The sequence below is a fragment of the Leptonychotes weddellii genome, chromosome 10, assembly GCF_054177405.1.
Source record: "Leptonychotes weddellii isolate Sample4059 chromosome 10, ASM5417740v2, whole genome shotgun sequence".
Taxonomy (NCBI): domain Eukaryota; kingdom Metazoa; phylum Chordata; class Mammalia; order Carnivora; family Phocidae; genus Leptonychotes; species Leptonychotes weddellii.
The window spans coordinates 19549596-19572534 of NC_138378.1; the positions used below are offsets into that span (position 1 = coordinate 19549596).

Here is a 22939-nt window from a genome sequence, read left to right on the forward strand (position 1 = left end):
GCGTCTGCCTTCGGCTCAGGTCATGATCCCGGGGTCCCGGGATCGAGTCCCACATCGGGCTCCCTGCTCGGCAGGAAGCCTGTTTCTCCCTCTCCCACTCCCCCTGCTTGTGTTCCTGCTCTCGCTATCTCTCTCTGTCAAATAAATAAAAAAAAAAAATCTTTAAAAAAAAAAAATCACCCTTCCAAAAAAAAAAAATAGCTAACGTACCAAATAAGTACTTGGAGTGGTAGCAGCTTGATGCATAGAATCTCAGAGGCTCCTCACACGGCCTGATGGGAGGTATTGGTGTATTCACGTCACAGACAAAGCAATGAGGCACAGGAAATGTAACTGAACTGCCAAGGTCACTGCTGACAAGTGAGAGAACTGGGATTCAAACCCAGGCAGGCCAGCTCAGAACCAGGCTCTTTACCGTATCTGTCCACTCTGGGCCAAAGTCATCCTTCCTCCACTAGTGACTTGTTCATCTATGAGTGATATCATTTATTCATTCAACAAATATTTATAGAGTACCCCCTAGGCGCCAGGCACTGTTCTAGGCACTGGGAATACAACTGTGAGCAAACAGGCAAAGCCCCTGATCTCATAGACCTTATATTCTAATGAGGGGGAAGAAAAATAAAAACAAGTAAGTATAGAATATGTTAGGTGGTGGCGGTCGCCAAGGAGAAACATTTAAGGGACTGGAGAGTGCAGGAGGGCATTTTTGTAGCTATCATCCATACATGTGCTGTGCTGTGGTCAGGGAAGGCCTCAATGAGAGGGGGACATTTGACTAAAGGCCTGAAGGAAGAGAGGGGGTTGGCTATGTATCGGGGTAAAAAACATTCCAAGCAGAGTGAAAACCCAACATAAAGGCCCTGAGGCAAAAACACAGAAGGAGCAAGAGCAAGGAGGCCAATGTGGCTAGCTAGAACATTGTGGTTTTTTTTGTTGTTTTGTTTTGTTTTTTTTGTTAAAGATTTTTTTTTTTTTAATTTATTGATTTGACAGAGAGAGACATAGCGAGAGAGGGAACACAAGCAGGGGGAGTGGGAGAGGGAGAAGCAGGCTCTCGGCCGAGCAGGGAGCCCGATGTGGGGCTCGATCCCAGGACCCTGGGATCATGACCTGAGCCGAAGGCAGACGCTTAACGACTGAGCCACCCAGGCGCCCCGGCTAGCTAGAACATTGTGAGGGTACAAGCAGAAGGTGGCTGAGGGGAAGCTGGAGGCCAGCTTGTGGGGATCGTCAGAGGCCATGGGTGAGGATTCGGGATCTTGCTCTTGGCAGGACAGGAGCTGTCACAGAGTTTAAGTGGAAGAATGACATGAACTGATTTGCATTTTAAGTCACTCTTAGAAAGAGTCGAATTCTGGATACTTTCGTAGAGGAGAACTAATTTGCTGATGGATAGTATGTGGGGATTGGAATGAAGTCAAGAATGATTCCAAAGTTTTTAGCCTGAGCGACTGGAAGAATGGAGTAGCCATTTAGGAGCTTTGGGGAGGATAATTAGGAGTTGAGCGCAGAATTAGGAGTTTGGGTTTGGACCTGTTGAGTCTGAGATGCCACTTAAGTGTCCAAGTGAGGATGTTGTGGAGGCACCTGTGTATATACGTCTGGAGTCTGGAGGGAGATCCCGGCAGCCAGTTTGGTTCGGCAGCCACCAACTCTGAAAGTTGGGAGAGTAGGTTAGATCACCAAGGAAGAACAGAGAGCATAGAGAAGAGGTCCAAGGACTTATCCCAGGGAATCCCTATATTTAAAGTTCTGCAGAAAGATGAGGAACCAGTGAAAGAGACTAAGAATGAGCAGGCAGTGAGATGACAGGAAAACTACAAAAGAGAGGAATTCCAGAAGCCAACCGAAGACAGTGTTTCAAGAAGGGAGTGACCTAGTGTACCAAATGCTGCTGATGGGTCAAGACAGTTGAGAACTGACCAATGAAGTGACCATGGGAGCCCTGCTGACTTGGCAAGAACAAATTGGGTAGAGTGGTGGAGGCATAAGTCTGACTACAGTGGATTCAAGAGCAGATGATAGGAGAGGAACCAGAACTGGTGGGTATAGACCTGGCTCTCCAATATGGTGGCCACCAGCCACATGCGGCTATTGAACACTTGAAATATGTCTAGGACAAGCTGGGATGCGCTTTAAGTACAAAACAGACACTGATCTCAAAGACAGTATGAAAAAAGAATACAAAATACCAGTGTTTTTTATATTGATTATATATTAAAATAGATATATTAGGTTAAATAAAAGACATGAAAATTAATTTCATCTTTTTATTTTTTTCTAAATGTCTTTCCTTTTTTAAATTTTTATTATTATTTTTTTTAAGATTTTATTTATTTACTTGTCAGAGAGATAGAGAGAGCACAAGCAGGGGGAACGGCAGGCAGAGGCGGAAGTAGGCTCCCCACTGAGCAAGGAGCCAGACATGGGACTCTATGCCAGGACCCTGGGGTCATGACCTGAGCCAAAGGCAGATGCTTACCCAACTGAGCCACCTAGGCGTCCCAAATGTCTTTCTTTTTATTAAACAAACAAACAAACAAAACCCCAATAAACTTCTATTTTTATTTTTTAATGTTGTTTATCTCTACACCCAGCATGGGGCTTGAACTCACAACCCTAAGAGTCACATGCTCCTCTGACTGAGTGAGCCAGGTGCCCCTCTTTTTTTTTACTTTTTTATGGTGGTTACTAGAAAGTTTTTTTTTTTTTTAAGATTTTATTTATCTTGAGAGAGAGCAGGGGGAAGGGCAGAGGCAGAGGGAGAGAGAATCCTTAAGCAGGCTCCGCACTCAGCGTGGAGCCCCACGTAGGGCTCCACCTCACTTCCCTGAGATCATGACCTGAGCTGAAATCAAGAGTCAGATGCTTAACCGACTGAGCCACCCAGGCGCCCCTGGTTCCTAGAAAATTTAAAATCATCTGTGTGGCTTGCATTATATCCCTATGAGACAATGCCGGGAGAGAGAATTCTTTTGAAGTTTCGCCGTGACGGGAAGCAGAGAACGGGAAGCCACTGACCACAGGGCGCCTATGTCAGTGATTACTCAGCTTTTTCTATTCACGGACCATTTCACCTGGGCCAGATACCTCCGCACATCACCTACCCTACACACGCCTCTTAGAATCCAAGAACGTTCGTGAGGGGGTGGGGGGGGAGATCAAATTGTTCTATATTTTGCTTCGAGTAATAGTTACACCAGCGTCATGAGATATAAAAATTCATTGAGCCATACACTTAAGATTTGTGCATTTTGCTATAACTAAATAAAAAAAAAAAACTAGGAAAAGTCTGGATGATGAGATGTCTGTTTTGATAAAAAGTACAGCATGAATGGCAGCATTCTAGAGTTGCTGAGGACTCGGAGACAGCAGCCCCCCCCCCCGCCCCCGGTCCTTCTGCAGCCAGGGACATCCAGCGCTGACCTCGGGCCTGGCAGGCAGGTCTCCAGTCCCCCTGCACCAGCGCTGTAAAGCTGGCTCGATTCTTCACAGGCCGTAGACCACCTGCTCTCTCTGGGAGGCCCCAGTGTACCCTCCAAGAAAGAATGTCAAGCGTGGGAAAGGCTCTGCAGGGGGCCACTGTGGCCGGCTCTGGCGAGGAGGCCATACCAACAATGGGGGACAAAAGCCCCCTCCAGAGGAGAAGGCTGGCCTTTGAGGGCCGGCAGTCCACTTCAACCGAGAGAGGCGGGCGGGCCGAGAACCTGCCGAGGAAGGAGCACAAAGGAGGAAGCTGCTGGGTGGTGGACGGGCCACGGCCAGCCTCCCTCCCCCAGACCCACCTGCTCATCTCTTTCCTCCACCCCAACAAAAGCAAAAACTGAGGCCTCTCTCAACTTCCAATTAGTTTTTCAAACGAAATAATGAACGCTGGGCCCTACAGCTACTTACGCTTTTCGAACGGAATGCAATTATAAAGGAAAAAACCACGGTGGCAACAATTCCTGCGCTTTATCACCATTGACTACACCACCAGTGGTGTCGTGAAAGGCTTCACCCCTCCCCGCGGAGGGGCTGGGAGCTTCTTATTCCCGTGGGGGTCCTACTTAAGACCGAGTGCTATTTTTTTCCCCTAAAGAAATGCTCTAGTCAGTGGGGAACTTGTTGCTTTTAATGATAACCCCTTATGTTTGTATTAACTTCGAGTTCACAAAGAGGCTTCCCAACCATTGCTTCATTTGCTCCCTCCCACAGCCCCCTGGAGAAAGGCAGGGGTGGGAGGTCAGGTGCCCCCGTGGGGTCCCACTGCCCGGAGGGAGCAAAGCTGGGAACTGATTCCTGATTCCAGGGCAGTGCTCCGGTGTGGTTTCAAGACTCCAGGTCCCTCAGGAAATGCGAGCTGGGGAATCGGATGAATTAAACAATCAAACACATGGACTTGATGCAGACTGCTTTACTCTGCTCCTACCAACAGACAGGAAAGAACAGTGACGACCATATCTACGCTGATCAAACACTGAGTCAATGAGGAGGGCCGGGCACTTTGGTTAAGTGTTTTGGGCATGACCTCATTTAATCCTTACAAAGCCCTTAGACGTATTATTGCCATTTTTACTGATGGGAAACCAAGGCCCTGAGGGCTAAGGAGGGGCACAGCGGCTAATCAAGCAGGTCAACTGGACTCTAAACCACCATGGTTAAAACTTCTTAGAGAAAGCCAGGCCCAGCACTCACTGTGGCGTCGAAGAAAAACCAGAGTCAAATGGTAGTTAAAGCAGTAAAAACAGGTTTCATTCAGGACTGCAATACGGGGAAAGAGACCTCAGTACAGAACCGGGCTCAATTCAGAACACAGCATGGGCAAGTGGGAATTTACAGCCAAGGGGCAGGGTGGGGATCAGTGGATGGAAGAAGGAGCTTCAGGCTAAATGGACCTAACAGGACCCTTGCTGAAGACCGGCCAGGGTGATCAGACATCACCTGAGGGGCAATAGAGGATGTCCAGCTAAGTTGGAAAGCAATCTGATTAAAATCATATTTCCACCCCCCCCACCAATTGAGTACATACTGTTAGAATTACCTGTATTTCAAAAGTTATCTGAATGTATTTATGTTTCAACTAATAGACTTAGAGGCGATGAGCAGGAGTAGATGTACGTAACCAGGGGCTAATTAGGAAGGTGCCAAGCACTGAACCAAGCACTTCAGATGCACGACGCTCCTTTAGTTATACGACGTGGGCACAGTTATTATCTCTCTTCCACAGAAGAGGAGGCTTAGAGAACTGCAGCCCCCGGCCCCACATCCCTCGGCCTCAACCACCCTAACAAGCGGTGACAGCAGGCTTGCCTGGGTGACACTCGATCTATCCACTGGACCATACCATTCACTATGACTTCTCTACAGATACTATACACCCTCTGGGTGATGGTGGTCCCGGCACAACTTCAAAAGGGGCATCCCTGACATAAATGTGTCTGAGCCTAAGAATACTCATGGGTTCAGCCTCCTTTTAAGACAATTCCTCCCCTCCCCCACTGCACACCAAGCCCAAACTGTCAAGGCAAAAGCAGAGGGGCCTTCAGACACCAACAGGGCTCCTTTGCAGACAGAAGGTGCCCACTGCTGGAGAAGAAAGGATGCTCGCTTTTCCAGGCAATTCTCAGTCCTGTTAGGCAAGAGGCAAGAAGGAGTAATGGAAAAAGGCCTGGAGAAAGACCATGGCCACCGTGTCAACAGTACTTCCCAATTAAGTCCTCCTGTTATGTGCCCTGGGGATCCCAGAAGCCCGAACAAACTCTCAGTTAGACCTCTGTTCCTGTTATTATCTTTATTCCAAAACAGATTAATTACAAATTTCAACTTTTCAAATGCAACACCTGGCAGCTAAGTTAGGAATATTCACAGCATCTGGCTAGGGCACCATGCCAAAGAAATGGAGTATCGGGGCTCACAGGTATCCACTCTGTGTTGGGGAAACAGGAAACAACAAGCAAAAGTATAACCACAATTTTGACTTTTTTCTGTTTAAATAAAGTTTCTTCATTCCTCTTTACAAACTGAATTGTTCTTGACTCCTTTTCTTGATACTCATTTCAGCTTTCTTCTTCCTTCCTTCTTCGGACACTAGTGTGCTGTTCTGAAAGAAAATGGGGACAAATGGGATTACTGAGGTTTCAATTCACTGTTACAGTTCCTAACTGGTGACAACAGAGGGACCAAGGCCCTCTGCCATTGATAAGATCCCACTTTATTTATTTATGGCCCATCTCATTTCACAAGAGGTTGTGAGACAGCTAGTTCTAACCATAGCTGATGACAATGTAAATAAAAAACAATGACACAAACCTGACAACTAAGAAAGTGGCATATGGAGCTCTGAGGTGAGGGAATTCCAGGCACACCTCTCACAGTGCAAGGCCAAAAAGACAGTGTAAATTTCAACTAGGGGGAAGAAAAAGGAAAGCTTGAAGAATGTTCGTCTTCCATCTCCCAGACTCTGGATCTGCCAAGCAGCCCGGGGCCCTTAGGGAGCTTGGAAGACAACATTCTGCCATTCAGTACAGAAACCTGCACCATACTCCTGCCATGCAGGACTCCTGTCATGTTCCTGCCAACGGTCAGCCTCAGCATCTAAACCTAAGAATGAGTCTCAAAAATGGGACTCAGCTCACAGAAAAATTTTAAGAGGGGATAAAAACCTTTCAATCTCTTTATTCCTTCTTTCCCCATGGCTGTCCTTCCCTAGACTCAAAGAACTGATGGGGAAACACAGGAACGAAAATGACAATCCAGACGGCCACTGTGCAACCAGGAGGGTGAAACAGCAAACGAGTGTTTCGGCAGCTCCAGCAAGCAGAGCGCCGACACACACGCCGTCCCGAGCGGGCAGTTATACCCAGTGGTGAGGGCGGACGTGATGGAGCTGCAGTCTCACAGGATGGCAGGCCCTAAGCCAATTAATCAGTAGTTCTGGGGGACATACACAGGCACAGAACTAATCCTGAGGGCTGAAGGGAGTGCTCCTAATTCCCTGCCAACATCCAGGTACACTAAAACGTGTGTGCTCCGAAATGTCCGTGCAGAGAGGACAGCATGAGTACGAAGGAAGAAGAGCTGAAAGGCTAGTGGTTCACAAGCCACCATCTTGGCTAAGAAGTTATACCCTCTATCAAGCCTCATCAAATCAATGTCTGTCCTTGGATCAAAATCATTTAGCTACCAGGGACTTTCCTTTAAAATACTAGGTCCCAACCTCTGGAAGTCCCAAACGTCCACATGATCAAGCATTTTTCCTTTCTCTCAAGCAGTGTGATTTGGGGGTAGCAGCAGCGTGAGGGTAGACTATCTACATAGCAAGAAAAAAAAAATCAACCCAGAATTATTTCAAAGAATTAAAGAGCTCAATAATTAGCAGAAAGGACTAGTTCAAAAGTGAAATCCCAGAGCAACTCTAATTCAGGACAAAACCAATTGGGTATGTCAGGGAATGGGGGTGGGGACAAGGGACTGACTACACAGGGGAACTTTCTCAAGTGTAGAAATAGTCTGTCTTGACTGAGGTGGTATTTACATGATCGAGTAAATTTGCCAAGATTCACAGATTGTACACAAAAATGGTGAATTTTACCAGATATAAATTATACCTCGATTAAACCCGAGAAAAATAAAACCAAGACAAATGCAGTCTTTCTGTGTTGAGGATTAGATGTACCAGCTTCTGCTCCCACGTCAGTGAAAAGGCTCTATGGTCTATGCTTTTGTCGATCCCTCTGATTTGCAGAGGATTAAACATTAGATGGCTCCGTTTTTTGGGCAGGGGTCAGGGAACATAAATGAAAACTCAGATACCCCCCCCTTCTCTTTATTGGCCTAGTACAGGGGTCAGCAAACGCCGAATCCAGACCACCACCTGTTTTTGTAAATTAAAGTTGTAATGGGGGGCGCCCGGGTGGCTCAGTCAGGTAAGCGTCCGACTCTTGGTTTCGGCTCAGGTCACGATCTCAGGGTCGTGGGATTGAGCCCCGCATCGGGCTCCCCGCTCATCTTGGGGTTGCGTGTCCCTCTCCCTCCCCTTTTGCCCCTCTCCCAGCTTGTGTGCATGCTCTCTCTCTCTCTCAAATAAATAAAATCTTTTTAAAAAGTAAAGTTTTATTGGAACACAGCCATGCTCATCTGTTCACAGTCTACTCCTACTTTCACATACCAGTGGCAGAGTTGAGCAGCTGCGACAGAGGCCATTCGGTCTGCAAAGCCTAAAACACTATCTTTCCGGAATACTTTTGCTGATCCCGAGTCTAGAGGAGTTGATCAATGAAGCAGACACTCCCTCTCCTTCCTTCCCTTCACCCTGCCTCCACTTCCGTCCTCATCCCAGGATTAATACCTAGAGAATGGGTGATCTTTCACGTGACATTTTAGCCACACAGGGAGCAGCCCTGAACTACACCCTTTGTTTTAGGAACCAGGATTCTAATGCTGGCTTTGAGCTATGGCCAATAGTCCTTCATAATGGAGTCTCACCAAACCATACTGCTTGGCCCAACCAAAGATTAGTGTTATAAAAAGGCCTACAAACAGTGACAAGGTGTGCCAGGATTTGCCATGGGACCATCGTTTTGTCAACTTAGATGTTCTGAATGGGGTCCCCATTCAAGGAGTCCAAGGTTGCCTGTCTTATCCTCAACTCCACTCTCCTATAAACACAGAGAAAGGGGCTGCTGTCTATAAAGTACCCCATGGACATAAGGGAGGATGGAGTCTAATGTAGTCAAAGCCAGGTCAGAGTTACCCCATCAGTTGGGCTAACTCAGGGAGCTTTGATTTTTGCCCTGGTCCAGTCATAACCTGGTCAAGGAAGTTGGAACATGGCCCCAGATTTCAGCTTTGGCTTGGGGAAGGTGGGAAGGAACGAGTGGGCTGAAAATCAGATAAACAACTGACATGCACGAGGTGGGCAAGATGGGAAAGGGGCCCTGCTTCTGGGATGAGTCCACCCTTCATCTTTACCGTAGTGTCCTATATTTTGCCAATCTACTGCTCTGCTCTGCAGCGATCCTGCCAAAGGAAAGAGGGTTTGAGAATCAAGAAAGGACAGTGGGAAGAGAAATAAGCTTGAGAAAAGAAATGGCAGCAAACACCCAACCAGAGCTTCCGTTAGGGTCAATGATTTCCCCAGTGGCAGAGTTTGTTCTGGGACTCACAAAGACAGAAACAGAAGAGTGGGCTTTAACTTTCTGTATAAGGGGTGTGTGTGTGTGCGAGTGTGCGTGCGCATGCTGGAGAGGGGAGAGAACCATGGTCTCTCTCCTCAGAAAATGTACACAGTTTTAGGATTCCAGATTAGGACCTCCTGCTAAGCAGGATCTAAATCTACCTCACCTTCCCCTTGATTTTGTTCATCTCGTGCGGGCAACTTCCAGAAAAGAGAGAACTCCACAGAGTGCAGCCCTTTGGCTCCCTGGGGCCTGGACTGGCTGCTGCCAGGGAACAGGCCCCTGCTTAGAAAAAACAGCTGAATCCCTGGCTCTTTCGCAGATGCAATGCACAGCTGCCAAGTGAAGGCTGTTGGAGGGGCAGAGAAATGAAGCAGCTGCCGCGGCCGGCACTCAGCGACGCTCTGGCGGAACGTGGATTACTAAAGGGAAGTGAGGGAGCACGTCGGGACCAGTCTCCAAGGCGAGGCTCTCAGAAAGCTCACAATGGAGACTCGAGCAGGCTGAGACACGTAGCTCTCGTGCCTACCGACAGTCTCCGAGAAAGCCTCTGATCTGACCCAGTGAACTGGAGCCGTGCTGGAGGGCACACTCTTGAGTTCGATTCTTACAGCAAACGTCTTGGAGGAGAAAGCAGGGCACATCTGAAACTGTTAACTTCCAAAGGTGAAAGCAACTCTGACCTTTTCCTATTGACCTTTACGCCCCAAGTTCTCATAAAGTCCAATCAATGAGAAACACCTATGTGACATTTAAATGTGCCTCTCATCCAGGTGCGGAAGTCAAGCTGCCGGTGAGCTGCTGCCGCCGCGCTGACATCCGACTGCTTGTGCGAACCTAAGGTGGTCTGGTTGTCAGGGCCGTGGTGGAGGCCACTGGGCAGGGCTCCCTGTTGGGGGCCTCTTATAACCTGTGGCAATTTCGGGGTGGCGGAGGGACTGGGAAGCGCACGGACCTCATGTCCGTGGGTCCATCAGGGGTTGCAGAGGAGGAATTCTCTGGGGCCTGGGAGGAGGGCAGCATAGGATTCTCTGTGGCAGTAGTGAACATTTTTATACCAGCCAGCACATTACCGACAATCTTCGGTCACACGTGTTCTAATCCACTCTCATCTTCATAAAGAAATTTTCTTCTCTTATTCTAATGTGTCAGGGCGTAAATCACTGTGGTTTTAATACACTGAAAGCTGATCACCAAGGCCCTTTTCTGACTTAAAAGGCTGGATTAAGGTGTCACACTTGCCCCCAAGGATCCGAATCATTCTACCACAAACCCTTGTTCAAAGAGCTGGGGGAGCAGAGCTGACAAAAATATTTCTAATCCCCCTGTGAGTCCCTGGCCCAACCCCAAGCCTCACCTCTTGATTGCCTGCTGGGCCAGCATCCGATTGCCAGCCAGAAACGTCACACTGCCCAAGACAGCCAGGTACTTCAGGGTCTGGAACATGTTGAGCTGAGTCCAATAGACATACATGAGCCCCAGCATCGCTGCACAGACAGATGTCATGATAGCCAATTAAGTGAGACAGTGACAGTGGCCTCGGACAGAGGACAGTTAGGAACAGTAACTGCTGGATTCTGAAGAAGTCTCCATTTCTAGACCAGCTGGTTTTATTCCTTTTATCTGATGCCAGAAAATAAATAACTCAATATACTTACTTTGGCTACCAAAAAATCCAGACGTAAAAATCAGACCTCAGCACCTCAGCTACTTTAACTATCTTGTTCCATGTTCCAGCTCACATCTGTTTTATTGTAGGGTTTATTTTTATTTTTTGTCTTGTTGTTGTTTTTTAAACATGACTGTCCTATTATATTTAGGATTCATTTTATTTTTCAAATTCTGAACAAAAGCATGCAGGATTAAATAAATGAATAATTTCCTTTCCATTACAAAAAATGATTAAGGGTATTTTGCCAGTGTGACTAGGAAGGAAGCAAGGAGCACTAGGCAGGAAGGGTTAGTGAAAAGGGCTCAGGTCTGGGCACTGGGAGCCCTGGGTTCTGGTCCAGGCTCTGCCCTTCCCAGCCACTTCCATTTCTCTGAGCCGCCATTCTCTCACTTGTCAAACGGGGATCATAATTCCTGCCCTGGGCACCCCCAACAGGGTTGTGATGAAAATCAAATGAGGGAATGTGCACAAAAAGCACTCTGGCAAGGAAAGTCATGGCTCTAAACAAATTTATATTCAGGTTTTGTTCTCAGCCTGACTCGGGAGGGCTATCATTCAAATCCAGTAACTGGGCTGGAGAGAAAGGTCATCTGGTCAATTTTGCCCAGAAGAATGACGGATGAACTACAGCAGGGGTTCTTAACCATTTCTGAGGTCACGGACCACTGTGAGAATCTGATCAAAGTGATGGACTCCCTCTTTCCCCAGAAAAACACAGACACACATTTGCCTAGAATTTCAAGTGATTCATCTGTGAAGCCCCACAGACTCCGCACACTATGGACACACAGAGGGTTACTCCTGAAAGAGTCAACGAAATCAGAAAAGACTACTGAAGTCTCGGGGTGCCTGGGTGGCTCAGTTGGTTAAGCCTCTGCCTTTGGCTCAGGTTGTGATCCCAGGATTCTGGGATTGAGCCACGCGTTGGGCTCCCTGCTCAGCAGGAGAGTCTGCTTCTCCCTCTCCCTCTGCCCCTACTCGTGTGCATTCTCTCTTTCTCTTACTCACTCTCTCTCAAATAAATAAAATCTAAATAAATAAATAAATAAAATCTTAAAAAGAAAAAAAAGAATACTGAAGTCTCAGTAAAATGCAAGGCACCAGAGATGCAACAGGGTCAAACGTCTCTGAAATGCTTAGCTGATTTGTGAATTTACTGTCTTGTTATGTTTAGGTACGGAGTTCTCAAGAGAACAATGCAGAACAGTGTGTCCAATTGTGGAAGAAACTGTTTTCTACTACTGTCCAGACACAGCCGCCAGCAAACGTGAAGATCGATATACAGTGGGGAAAGATAACCTTTGGAAATTGCATTAATGCTCTTCATCCAGGAAGATGGCTCAATGTAAAACTACGATAAGTGAGTAATCTCTGGAAATGAACAAGGCTATTGAGTAGGCGTAAATGGCAAGCCACCAGCAGCCTAGCACAATGAAACCCAAAATAATGACAGCTGTTCTAAGCTGATGGACCGAACAGGTTTATCATCATATTAACTGTCCTAAAAGGCCGGGAGGAAGCGGGAAATGTTATGCTATTAAGTCATTATATAGTTAATAGGTTGTGGGTCTACTTAACAGGGCTTTCGCGTGGGCGGGCCAAATGTCAGAGGAGGTTAAATGGAATTAGCAGCCTGGGGTGCTTACCAGCATGTCCCAGGTGAAAGATGATCGTGCTTGGAGCAAAAGTGAAGTTGGAGACATTGGCACCAATCCGGATCCACTGAACGATGGGGAGAAATAAATTAAAAAGACATTAGAACTTGAAAGGGAAGACAACACATGCCATGTCAATGCTAATCCAATGAACAGCCCCAAGGGCTTAAAACTTCATGCACACTTGAAGGACAGGAAATTTTTCCAAGTGACAACCACCCTATTATAAGTCCTCGGGAAAAAAATTGTTCCCTTTCCTCTTTAGAAAGGCATTCCGACACGTGCTTTCAAATGTGCTTGGGTAACTCAAACCTGAACATCCTTTTTAATGACAGCAAACTTTTCTATTTTAAAGCAGGTGAAACCACGAAGCCGAAAGGTCAGAGACCACATTTATGATGAAGTCACTGGCACTCCACCTAATTCCTCTAAGTACGGGTAAGATAAGCCCCCTGGCAGCCGGCAGGGTGCGTGCTCTTGCTCCGGGTTCTGTGCCTTTTGGAATTCTGATCACTCAAATATGAGAACAGGTGCACCTACTCAACACTGGGTTGCTGAAAGATCATGCGGTGCCTTCCAGATTTAGACTGACCAATAATTACTTTACTGAAATCAATGAACGAATTAGGAACACAGGCAACTAACCTCCCAAAAGTAAGAGCTACTGAGTTTTCCATGCAGTTCCCAAAGTTCTCTGAACTTTGAGGATACGCATCTCATAATTTTTAAAGAGAGACAAAGAAAAAAATTGGTTAAAAAAAAATTCAAATAGTACATTAAAGTATAAAAATTTCCTTCCTTTGTACTGCCTAAAAGGTCCTCTCTTGGGAGGTGACCGACACAAACCGATAATACCTTTTTAACGTTTTTACACAAAGAGGATCATACAAACATACTATCCTAACCCTGCCCTGCTTCACTCAGTAAGACATCATGGCAATCTTGTCATATCAGCATATAAATCTATCCATTCTTTTCTTTTCTTTTTTTTTTAAAGATTTTATTTATTTATTTGACAGAGAGAGACACAGCGAGAGAGGGAACACAAGCAGGGGAAGTGGGAGAGGGAGAAGCAGGCTTCCCGCTGAGCGGGGGAGCCGGATGCGGGGCTCGATCCCAGGACCCTGGGACCATGACCTGAGCTGAAGGCAGACGCTTAACGACGGAGCCACCCAGGCGCCCCTATCCATTCTTTTAATAAACTTGCCTATTATCCCATTATATGATGTGCCATAATTTATTTAACACTAGCTTTTATGAGGACTTTGGGTTGTTTACAGTTTTAGGCTCCAAATGCTGAAAGGCATTGCCTCTGTACCCTGCTTTTATAGAGCTATCAGCACTGGGCCTTGCTTTTTCCACACTTGACCTCATCTGAACACTCTTACAGAGCATCCGAATCCATGTACTTTTATCGTTTTTAGTGGCTGTTAGGGACTTTCTCATGTCCTTCATTAATGGATCAGTTTACTTGGCTGCTCCCTCGGAGTGGGGAATTTTAGTTATTCTAAAATTTTTTGACCATCGGTTCAGGTCACAGCTGCTGGACCCCTCTGGAGCTGTGCTGAGGCAAGAGCACAAAGCCTCCTTTAGAACAGCTACATCTGCTGAGTCTGGCGCCAGACACACGCTGCCCATGCTAATTACAGCTACTCACCAGAGCAAAGAGCAGGAGCAAGGGCGAGAGGATCAGGGCGGTGAATGTATTGGACACCACCGTGGGGGGTCTCTTCTCAGGCTCTCGGAACAGGTGCTGCCGAAAGAAGACATACCAAGAGTGTTGAAGAATGTGCCCTTCCCAGCAGGGGCTGCCATGTACACCAGGGACCAAAATGCCAATGACAGTCAAGAAGAAATGCTTCCCAGGGGCTACACCCTCCTGGCAGAGAGTGGACCCTTGGCCTTTTGCCTCTTCTCAATGCTGGCTTCTAATCCCAGAGGTCTTCTTCCAAAGACACCAGTGCCAGCTCACTACTTGGTCAACCCTCTTTTTCCCTCAAAGACTCATTGCCATTTAGAAGTTAGAAAATACAACCCATCCAATGGCATCTGCCTACTGTCAAAGAGGGTGCCTGCGGGGGAGGTGGGGGGACCTGGGTGGCTCAGTTAAACATTTGACTTTGGCTTAGGCCCTGATCGCAGGGTCCTGGGATCTAGCCCTGCATTGGGCTCCTCACTCAGCAGGGAGTCTGCTCATCCCTCTGCCCTTTGCCGCACTCATCATCTCTCTCTCTCTCTTTCTCAAATAAATAAAAATCTTAAAACAAAAAGAGGGTGCCCAGGTATATGGACGGTTTAGGTGACAGACAACCAAGGCAGGACTCTGAATTTCATAATGCTTCCGGGTTCCTAGGGTGGCAGTATCATATGCTGCTGCCCGACTGAAGTTAGGTAACTGGGGTAACCTCACTCTCCTTTACAATTTAAAAAAGCCTCACTATGGATGGTTCCAACCATAACTCACCCCTTCTGCATCCAGCCCATGGCTCTAAGGAAGCCCTAAATAAACTTTCTCCCTTCCTTGTTCTGCCCGATTTCTGGAATTGAACCAGAAAGCTGGGCAAGCATTGCTCTGGTATTTCTTTGTTTTCTTTGTTTTTTTTTCTGAGAAACTCTACATGAAGATCTTTGGGAAGCTCATCTAGATAGTGTCATCCAGCAAAAGCAGGGATGGACTGGGAGTCCAGAGACTTCTATCTGGGCCCAAGTAAAGGGGCAAGTTGCTTTACCAATCTTTGCCTCAATTTCTAGCTGGAAAGTTGGGGGCGATGACCATCCTATTAGGCCTGTAAGGAGGCTGTAAGACCAAATGTAATAGGGCATCTGACTATGCTTTGTAAGCTCTGACACATGCAAATTTAACTTTTTTACAGACTTTCTTCCAATGCATAAACTTGTAACTGTCGTTCCTTGCCAATGTCCAGCCAACCCAGCTCCATGATGAGGCAGCCCCACCTGGGAGTCCTGTTCCCAAATTTTCGCCTCAGATCGTCTCTGCTGCCGCTGCCATTAAGGGATCTCTAACACTGTCCTGGCAGTTGCTGCCGCCTAGTCCACCCTACAACTCAGGCAGCACCCTTCATCATCACGGTCGTACCTTCTACAATTTCACTGCATTTGACAATCTTAAACAATGCTCTATCAAAATTAGGAGGATTTCAAAAAGAATCCTATTACAACACCCTTTGGGCCCTTGTCCTTTTTTTTATTAGTGAAAAAGAAGTAGTCTGCCTGAAACATTTCAACATTAATTCATATGTGGTCTGAACAGTTTCCACGTTACTACAGTATGATTATTTCTCATGACTGCAAAACAGCCCACTGAGTGCGTCCACCTCCATTTCCTTAACCAGTGGCTCAAACTGCTTAACAATTACTAGGTTTATTTCATTTTGTTTATGTTTATTTTGTAAAATGTTTTAGAAACTTTTCAAAGTCTTTCTTTCCTTTTTGGTTACCTACTTTTTTTTCCTTTTTTAAAAGATTTTATTTATTTATTTGACAGAGAGACACAGCGAGAGAGGGAACACAAGCAGGGGGAGTGGGAGAGGGAGAAGCAGGCTTCCCCACAGGGCAGGGAGCCCAATGCGGGGCTCAATCCCAACCTGAGCCGAAGGCAGACACTTAATGACTGAGCCACCCAGGCGCCCCTGGTTACCTATTTTGATGCTCACCACAGTCTCATGAGCTGAGCTGGGCAGAGACCGCTAACTGTGTGCACAGAAGGTGAATCTTTGCAGAGAGGATTGCCTGGGGGAGGAAAGCCCTGTCCTCCTGCCCAGGTGAGTTTTCCACCTAGAGGTCCCAAGAGCCCTGATTTCTTTAGGAGCAGAGAGGAAGAAAGCCAATCCGACCCGTGCTGTAGCTCTCAAGCAGCCAGCTTAAGGCTGAATCTTCTGGATGCTTAGGAAAAACAGCCTCTTATTTTGTGTCTAACTATCTACTTTCAGGAAGCTGGACACTGGGCTCTGAATCTGTTTGTTCAAGCTCTAGGATGGGACTGATATTTGTCCTAATTCACAGGGTGGTGAAGCCCACACTATAAAATACTGTATGAACGGGCTAAAGAAGAAGCCAGAACTGCAGCCCAGGCGTTTACTGCCCGTTTCATGTTTCCCCTCCATGTTTAGTGCAGGAGCCCCTAGGCTTCTGATACCTGAATTTCCTGTTTGGGGGTGAAAAGGTTCTTGGACAGGACAGTCGAGGGAGCATCTTCTTCAGGGAACTTGATGACCACATCAGCCTAAAAAAATAAAGGCAGTTTTTAAAGGCAAGGGCAGAGAAGGGGTTGAAACTCATCAGCAGGGTAGCCTCCTCTAACTCACATCCAGGACCATAACTGAAAATAGCTCCAAGCAGTCCAATCACTTCTGATCCATTAGCTGACAAATTGGGGCAGTAAAAATTTCAAGAACAAAACAAGTATTTGTTGAAAATGCTTTTCAGAGCAAGAGTTCCAATTTTCTACTGGTCTGGTGAGCCCCACAGAGCTGCTTAATAAAAAAATCCCAGCTGGTATTCAGGCTGTTACAGTTGCAATCAGAAACTGCTTGGTGTCCCTGGGAAGTGTGAGTTAGTCACAGAAAAAAAAAAAAAAAAAAGAAAGAAAGAAAAGAAAATGTGCTCTTGTACAGAAAAGAGCCCAAAGTCCAGGAGAAGAAAAAAAGCTTTGCCTACAACGCAAAGAAATACAGCTGCCCCTTTGTCTTGCAGAGGGAGCGGCCACCGTTCGAGGCCTGCGCTTTGGCCTCTGCTAGCTTTCCAACCACCTCCTGCTCTTGACCAGACTCAGGTACTCCAGCAAAATGGACCCATTTAGGTCTCACGGAAAGCGCTTTCTGCAGGCTCTTCCCTAACGATCATTCCACGGCCCCCAGATACTACTCTGATAAACCTTGCAATTCTTCAACCCCTAGCTCGAATGTGATCTTTCGAGTTTGTCTCTCATCACACCAATCAAAGGTGAGATATATAGGTGAGAAGCACTATGTAAACTATAACACAGTAGGCAAATGTTGGTTAATAGTTTATGAGCATCTTGCATATTCTACAACTCACTATCCCAAACCATCCTGAATTATCACAATTCAACTCTTACCCTCTCCCACCCCACCCTAACGCTGTACCGCGTCTCAAAGACCGGGGCCTTTATCTCTTACATCTATGGATTCCCTATAGCATTTTGCTATAAAATGAAAACCTCCTTCAAGTGTAACTTTTCTAGAAACTCGCTAGGAACCACAAGGGCAAATTTAGGCTCCATTCACTCACTCAATTACTACTTATCAAGCACTAGGTGCCGGGCCATGTGCATACCCCTAAGACTTCTAGTGGAAAAGAGCACAGCCCCTCACCTCACCAGGCCTATTTACTGTCCTGCACAGGCGAGGCTAGGGGGAAAAAAAGCTGTCTCTGTGGGTGGCACAGCCACTCTTGCCTTGGTCAAGGCGCATCTGGGCACATACCACATTCCAAAGGATTGGGTTCTTCAAAGTGGCATCCCCGATGATCAGATAGAGAGTGTAGGTGCCGGACGCAGAGTCAAATTCGATCTTTCTCTCGGAGGTATCCAGTTCAAACTTGTACACATTCTTGCTGTCCGGCTCAGCAACGAACACCACTTCCTGGCCCGTCTTCTGGTTATGGAGTCGGACAAATGTCTGGATGGAACAGTACTACAGTCTTTAATCTGATCATTTCAAAACTCCCTCTGTGCCCAGCACCAAATCAACAAGGCAGCAGACTGTTGGCTCTTTTGTCGCAGTGGGAGCTCTGGGATCCGCCAGACTTGCCCAAGCCAGAGGAAGGGGTGAGCGTCCCACTCTCGGCTCCAGCCCCGAGAGCAGGGCTCACTTTTTGTTAGTATAAGAAATTTAACTTAGGGGTCCAGCTAATTCTCAACTACTTGGAGGCTGAATGCCCAGTTTGGGGATGATTTAAGCTCTTTGCTGCCACTGCAATTTCTTCTTCCTGCCAGCCTTTTGGCCACTTCGCTGCCCAATTAACTTCTTCACCAGAGGGTGAAAAGAAGGGAAATGAGGTGGAACTGTAAGAGGCCCATTTTCAATTTCCTAGTGCCTCCAGCTAAAAATTTAGTGGAAGAGGCTTGGGGATTGATAGCAAGGCAGAGTTCTAACTGAGCAGAGCAGCCTGGTGTCACAGAGAGAGCCCAGGCTCTGAAGACAGGCAGATTTGCATGTTACGTAACCTCCTCGGGCCTTGAGCCCTTCATCTTTACGAGAGAAAGATGGTGGTGCATCTGTGTCAAGATTCACAATGATGAATGCAAAGCATTTAGTGCTGGGCCTGGTATGATGCTAGCCAGTCAACAAACAGTAGCTGAGATTCTCGTCAGCGCAATGGTTCAAGTCTAATCACCTTACCCCGGCCAGTGGCACGAGAAACTAAGGCTTCTGCATATTAGAATTGCAGCAAAATTTAACATCCACGCAGAGCTTTTCTCTCAGGTGTTTCGAAATAAAGAATTGAACAAGACAGGTAGATTGGTTCCATTTAACCATGAGGCATGAGGATTAAATGAGTTGCCATGGTCACACAATTCAGCGCTGGATCCATGGGAAAAAATGTAAATCTCATTTGTTACTTTACACCTGGGCAACAAAGAACAACCATCGAAGTATTCAGGGAAAGGGCCCAAAGATGTGAAGCATCCTGACTATGGCAGTCTTGGCCAAGAATGGGATTTAGGAGCCCGGATGCTGCCTGATCTTCCTCCTGCCATAGCCAAGGGCAGGCGGCAGCCAGGCTCACCTGCAGAATGCAGGCTCTACCTGTGAGGTCTCTATGCCATGGTTCTGAGGTATGATCTTGGGTGAGATAAGTATTCAGTTAAAGTCACACTTCCTCACTAACTCTCCCTGTCCTAGCCCTAATCCCACCAATTTAGTCTCGTGATTTCTTCTCTTCACATTCTTTCCTCCCTTGTGCTGTTTTGCTGGCAAATGTCATTCTGAAAAGGAGCTGGGAAATGCTAACAGGTTGAAGTGCTTTGAGCCAGTGAGCCATGGCTAAATGCCCTGACTGAGCTCTCTGGAGCTCTCTGGAGCTAGGGGTGGAGGGGAGAGGAGCAGAGAAGTGCCAGGGTGGTGGTTCTGGGAGCAGCCACTCTGGGGCCCCGGCACATGTGTAGCAGTTGGAGCTAGAAGAGACAGAAAGCAAAAGGCTTCCAAGTGAATCCACTCACCTCAGTCATCTGCTCTGAAGCTATCTCTCGGCACGAACTCGAGTCTGCTATAGCTCTTGCTCAAGTATCCCTACAAAGCACCTAAACCAAGGCCACCAGGTCCCATGCTCTTTCCCGTCTTCCAGCAAAGTATTTACCTGAATTTCCCTTTATAATACTGCCATGGATGGGGAAGGGCTGAGAGCAGTTATTCTCAATCAAGGGGGATGACAGAGGTGGGGTAGAAGGTGTCATAAAAGACAAGGGGCCATATCAGATTCTCTGGGGAAAGGGTATGATTTGAAAATCTTTTAAATAATAATTATCATTATTTTATATATGGAAAACAAAAACAAAAGCTGTTTCTTTCATAATACAAAGCAGACACAAGTTAAAAAGGGCTATTCTTCCGATTCCCACAAACTCTGCTGTGGTCAGAACTAAACGCTTTGGGCCTACTGCCTAGGTTTTCCTTTTTCAAAATTATTTCAATCTGTTTTGTTTTTGTTTTTTTCCTCCGAAAGAAAAAAGCCTCAATTAAGGGCTAATCTGCCTTAAATATATCTTCTCGATACCGGCTGATCTTTTAAAAAGAACGGTGTCTTCCACGTTCAGGGTTACCACCAGTATATGAGGGGACAGTGTCATGTGGGAGAATGTGATGGACCATCAGGGTCCAGAGTGAAGACCCAGAAGCAGGAATTAGGACTGTATACACCACACCAACAACCCTGGCGTGCGTTAATGTTGCAGACGAAGAGAAGCACCTGGGCCTTCTCCTGACCTGGTGAGGGGTGAGTTCAGCACCAGTGTTCACATCTACCAGCTGGAAGAACAAAGCAAAGTTCTGGTGGCTGTCTGCGATGAATGTGCCCTTGGCTTTCGCTGGGTAGGTCACCCTGAAAGAGACATGTATACAGCAAGTCTTCAGAGAGGATCTGCAGATCTCTGAGAGCGGAATAAAAAAGACAAACGGCACTTCACTGCCTAATCCTCCCTCTCCCACTGGAACACTTTCCTGCTGTGGACAGACAGGAGGAGAGAAGCTGTCTGTGGCCGGAGGGCAAACTGCACTGAGGGAGCCAGGATGAGAAAAGTACAGAATAAACTCCTCGGGGTCTGGGGAAATGCTACATACAAACGCTCCAGGCTTTCCCTTCAAGGACCTAAGGGTAAGGATGTCAGCTCCACCATGTCAGGCACCAGTGGGGCGCACGCACGCAGGTGGAGTGGAGAGCCGGGCGGGCGAGACCTCCAGGGGAAATCATCATGGCGTTGATGCTGGCAGTTACGTGTGAGCGAGGTTGGGAGATGAGGGGGTAGGAGACACAAAGAAGAGCACTCATCCCTTTTTCTTTTTTTTTTATGCTGTATTTTTTTTCCTGGACACAGTTTCAATGTATTTTTCTGCCTGAGATTGGGTTTTAAAAAGTCATTTTCTCAAAAGGCAGACTTGATGAGAAAACTGTTCTTTCCACAGCCATCTCCTGGGATGGAAGGGTAAGATGGCCTGGGGAAAAACCAAGCCAAATGGCTCTAGAGCCCACACCTGGCTATACTTTATACTTAGGCTTTATATTTACTTGTGAGCAATACCAACTCTTCATTTGTATAGAGGATTAAACTTTGCAAAGCATCCTCACGACATTACTTCCGTGGATTCTCGACAGTGCTCTCATCTCCAACGTCACTGAAGGTAACTAAGCCAGAGGCAGAAAGCCCAGCCCTTTCAGAGGACTTAAAAGGAGTGAATGCTTAGCTTCTAGGCTCTGGCTAACATCTTCTGTCTTCATAATGGCCTTGAGGGTTCACCTTCCTTCTCTGGCAGCTAGAGCCACCTAGGTGAGTAAAGCTGGGGTCCGAACTATACCAGGGGTCTAGATGGGCTCCCCAAAAACAAGGATCTGGGAGAGGGCTGACAAATAGACTTCACACAGTGCTCTGGCCCCCCTCTAATCAACTGCCAACGGTTATCTAGAAGTTGGTGTTAAAAAAAGATTCTGAGTACAGCAGGAGCAAATGCTTTGACTGACGAACGTGAGAAAGGAATTCACAGCCCCAGTACTAGGTACCTGCCGTCTCAACTCTAAGGGCCTCTGAGGCCTCCAACCAATTTCAGACCCACTGTGGGCCAAAGTGAGTTGTCATGAGGCCACTAAAAGCAGATTCAGGACTATGAAGATAAAGAGATTACACCAAAATATAAACACACTGCTCCCTTCATTGACAAAGTTTTGTCTTTAAAAAAAAAAAAGAACAAAGTCATAAGAACTAAATAACGTGCTTGGTAGCATAGCTGATTTGGACTCAGATGTTGCCTATTCCATTGTGGACGGACCACCCATATAGACAACCCCCAAATCTGCCGGGATGCTACTTGGCGCAGTGCCAGCAAAACTGGAACCTCTTTAATTGCGGGTGCAAGCTGGGTCGCTACTGACACAGAAACGGGGCTCAGTGCCTGGGCGTGCTCCTCTCAGAGCAAGCCTGGGCTCCCCCTGCGCCGAGAAGGCACCCCACCTACCGGGTGGTTTTGGGTGCAATGCTCTGATCCTTATCCACAGTGGAGAGATCAACATTCGTGATGCCAACTTCAGTGGAGATCTTGACTCGGAGCTAGAGTGAGACATATGAGAAAATCACCAGGGTCTGCCCGTGGACACTGCCGAGTAATAATCGTTAGTCTCCCCTCCTACCACCGTCATTTCTAAGTCAGAGTCTCCCAAAGAGCCTGAACAGCTGCGGAAGCCCTTCATTGGAGGTTTGAGCTTTGAAACAGCCGATGAGTCTGAGGAGCCATTCTGAGCAATGGGGAATGCTTACGGACTGTGTGGTAATGAGAGATCCAAACACCAAGCGCTCCAGAGTCTTTGGGTTTGTCATGTATGCCACTGTGGAGGAGGTGGATGCAGCCATGAATGCAAGGCCACACAAGACGGGTGGAAGAGTTGTGGAACCAAAGAGGGCTATCTCAAGAGAAGATTCTCAAAGACCTGGTGCCCACTTAACTGTGAAAAGGATTTTTACACTGAAGAACATCATCTAAGAGCTTATTTTGAACAGTATGGGAAAACTGAAGTGATCGAGATCATGACTGACGGAGGCAGTGGCAAAAAGAGAGGTTCTGCTTTTGTAACATTTGATGACCATGACTCTGTAGACAAGACTGTCATTCAAAAATACCATACTGTGAATGGCCACAACTGTGAAGTAAGGAAAGCCCTATCTAAGCAAGAGATGGCTAGTGCTTCATCCAGCCAAAGAGGTC

General features: G+C 46.9%; 1 protein-coding gene across 4 annotated transcripts in view; it reads right to left on the bottom strand.

The window, feature by feature from the left end:
* RPN2 (ribophorin II) overlaps positions 1–22939 on the bottom strand; it is a 116555-nt gene that overhangs the window by 51039 nt on the left and 42577 nt on the right. Inside the window, exons 10-18 of one of the 4 annotated variants that reach the window (XM_081832816.1) lie at positions 22196–22287; positions 20456–20570; positions 17954–18148; positions 16645–16731; positions 14146–14241; positions 12480–12555; positions 10519–10648; positions 8956–9003; positions 5762–6085 (exon numbers count right to left, since the gene is read on the bottom strand). In XM_081832816.1, the coding sequence (XP_081688942.1) occupies positions 6073–6085; positions 8956–9003; positions 10519–10648; positions 12480–12555; positions 14146–14241; positions 16645–16731; positions 17954–18148; positions 20456–20570; positions 22196–22287 (852 nt within the window). In that variant the 3' untranslated portion in view covers positions 5762–6072. Of the gene's footprint in view, positions 1–5761; positions 6086–8955; positions 9004–10518; positions 10649–12479; positions 12556–14145; positions 14242–16644; positions 16732–17953; positions 18149–20455; positions 20571–22195; positions 22288–22939 lie in introns of those variants that run through there. The other 3 variants (XM_081832818.1, XM_081832817.1, XM_081832819.1) reach the window with 3 other exon arrangements.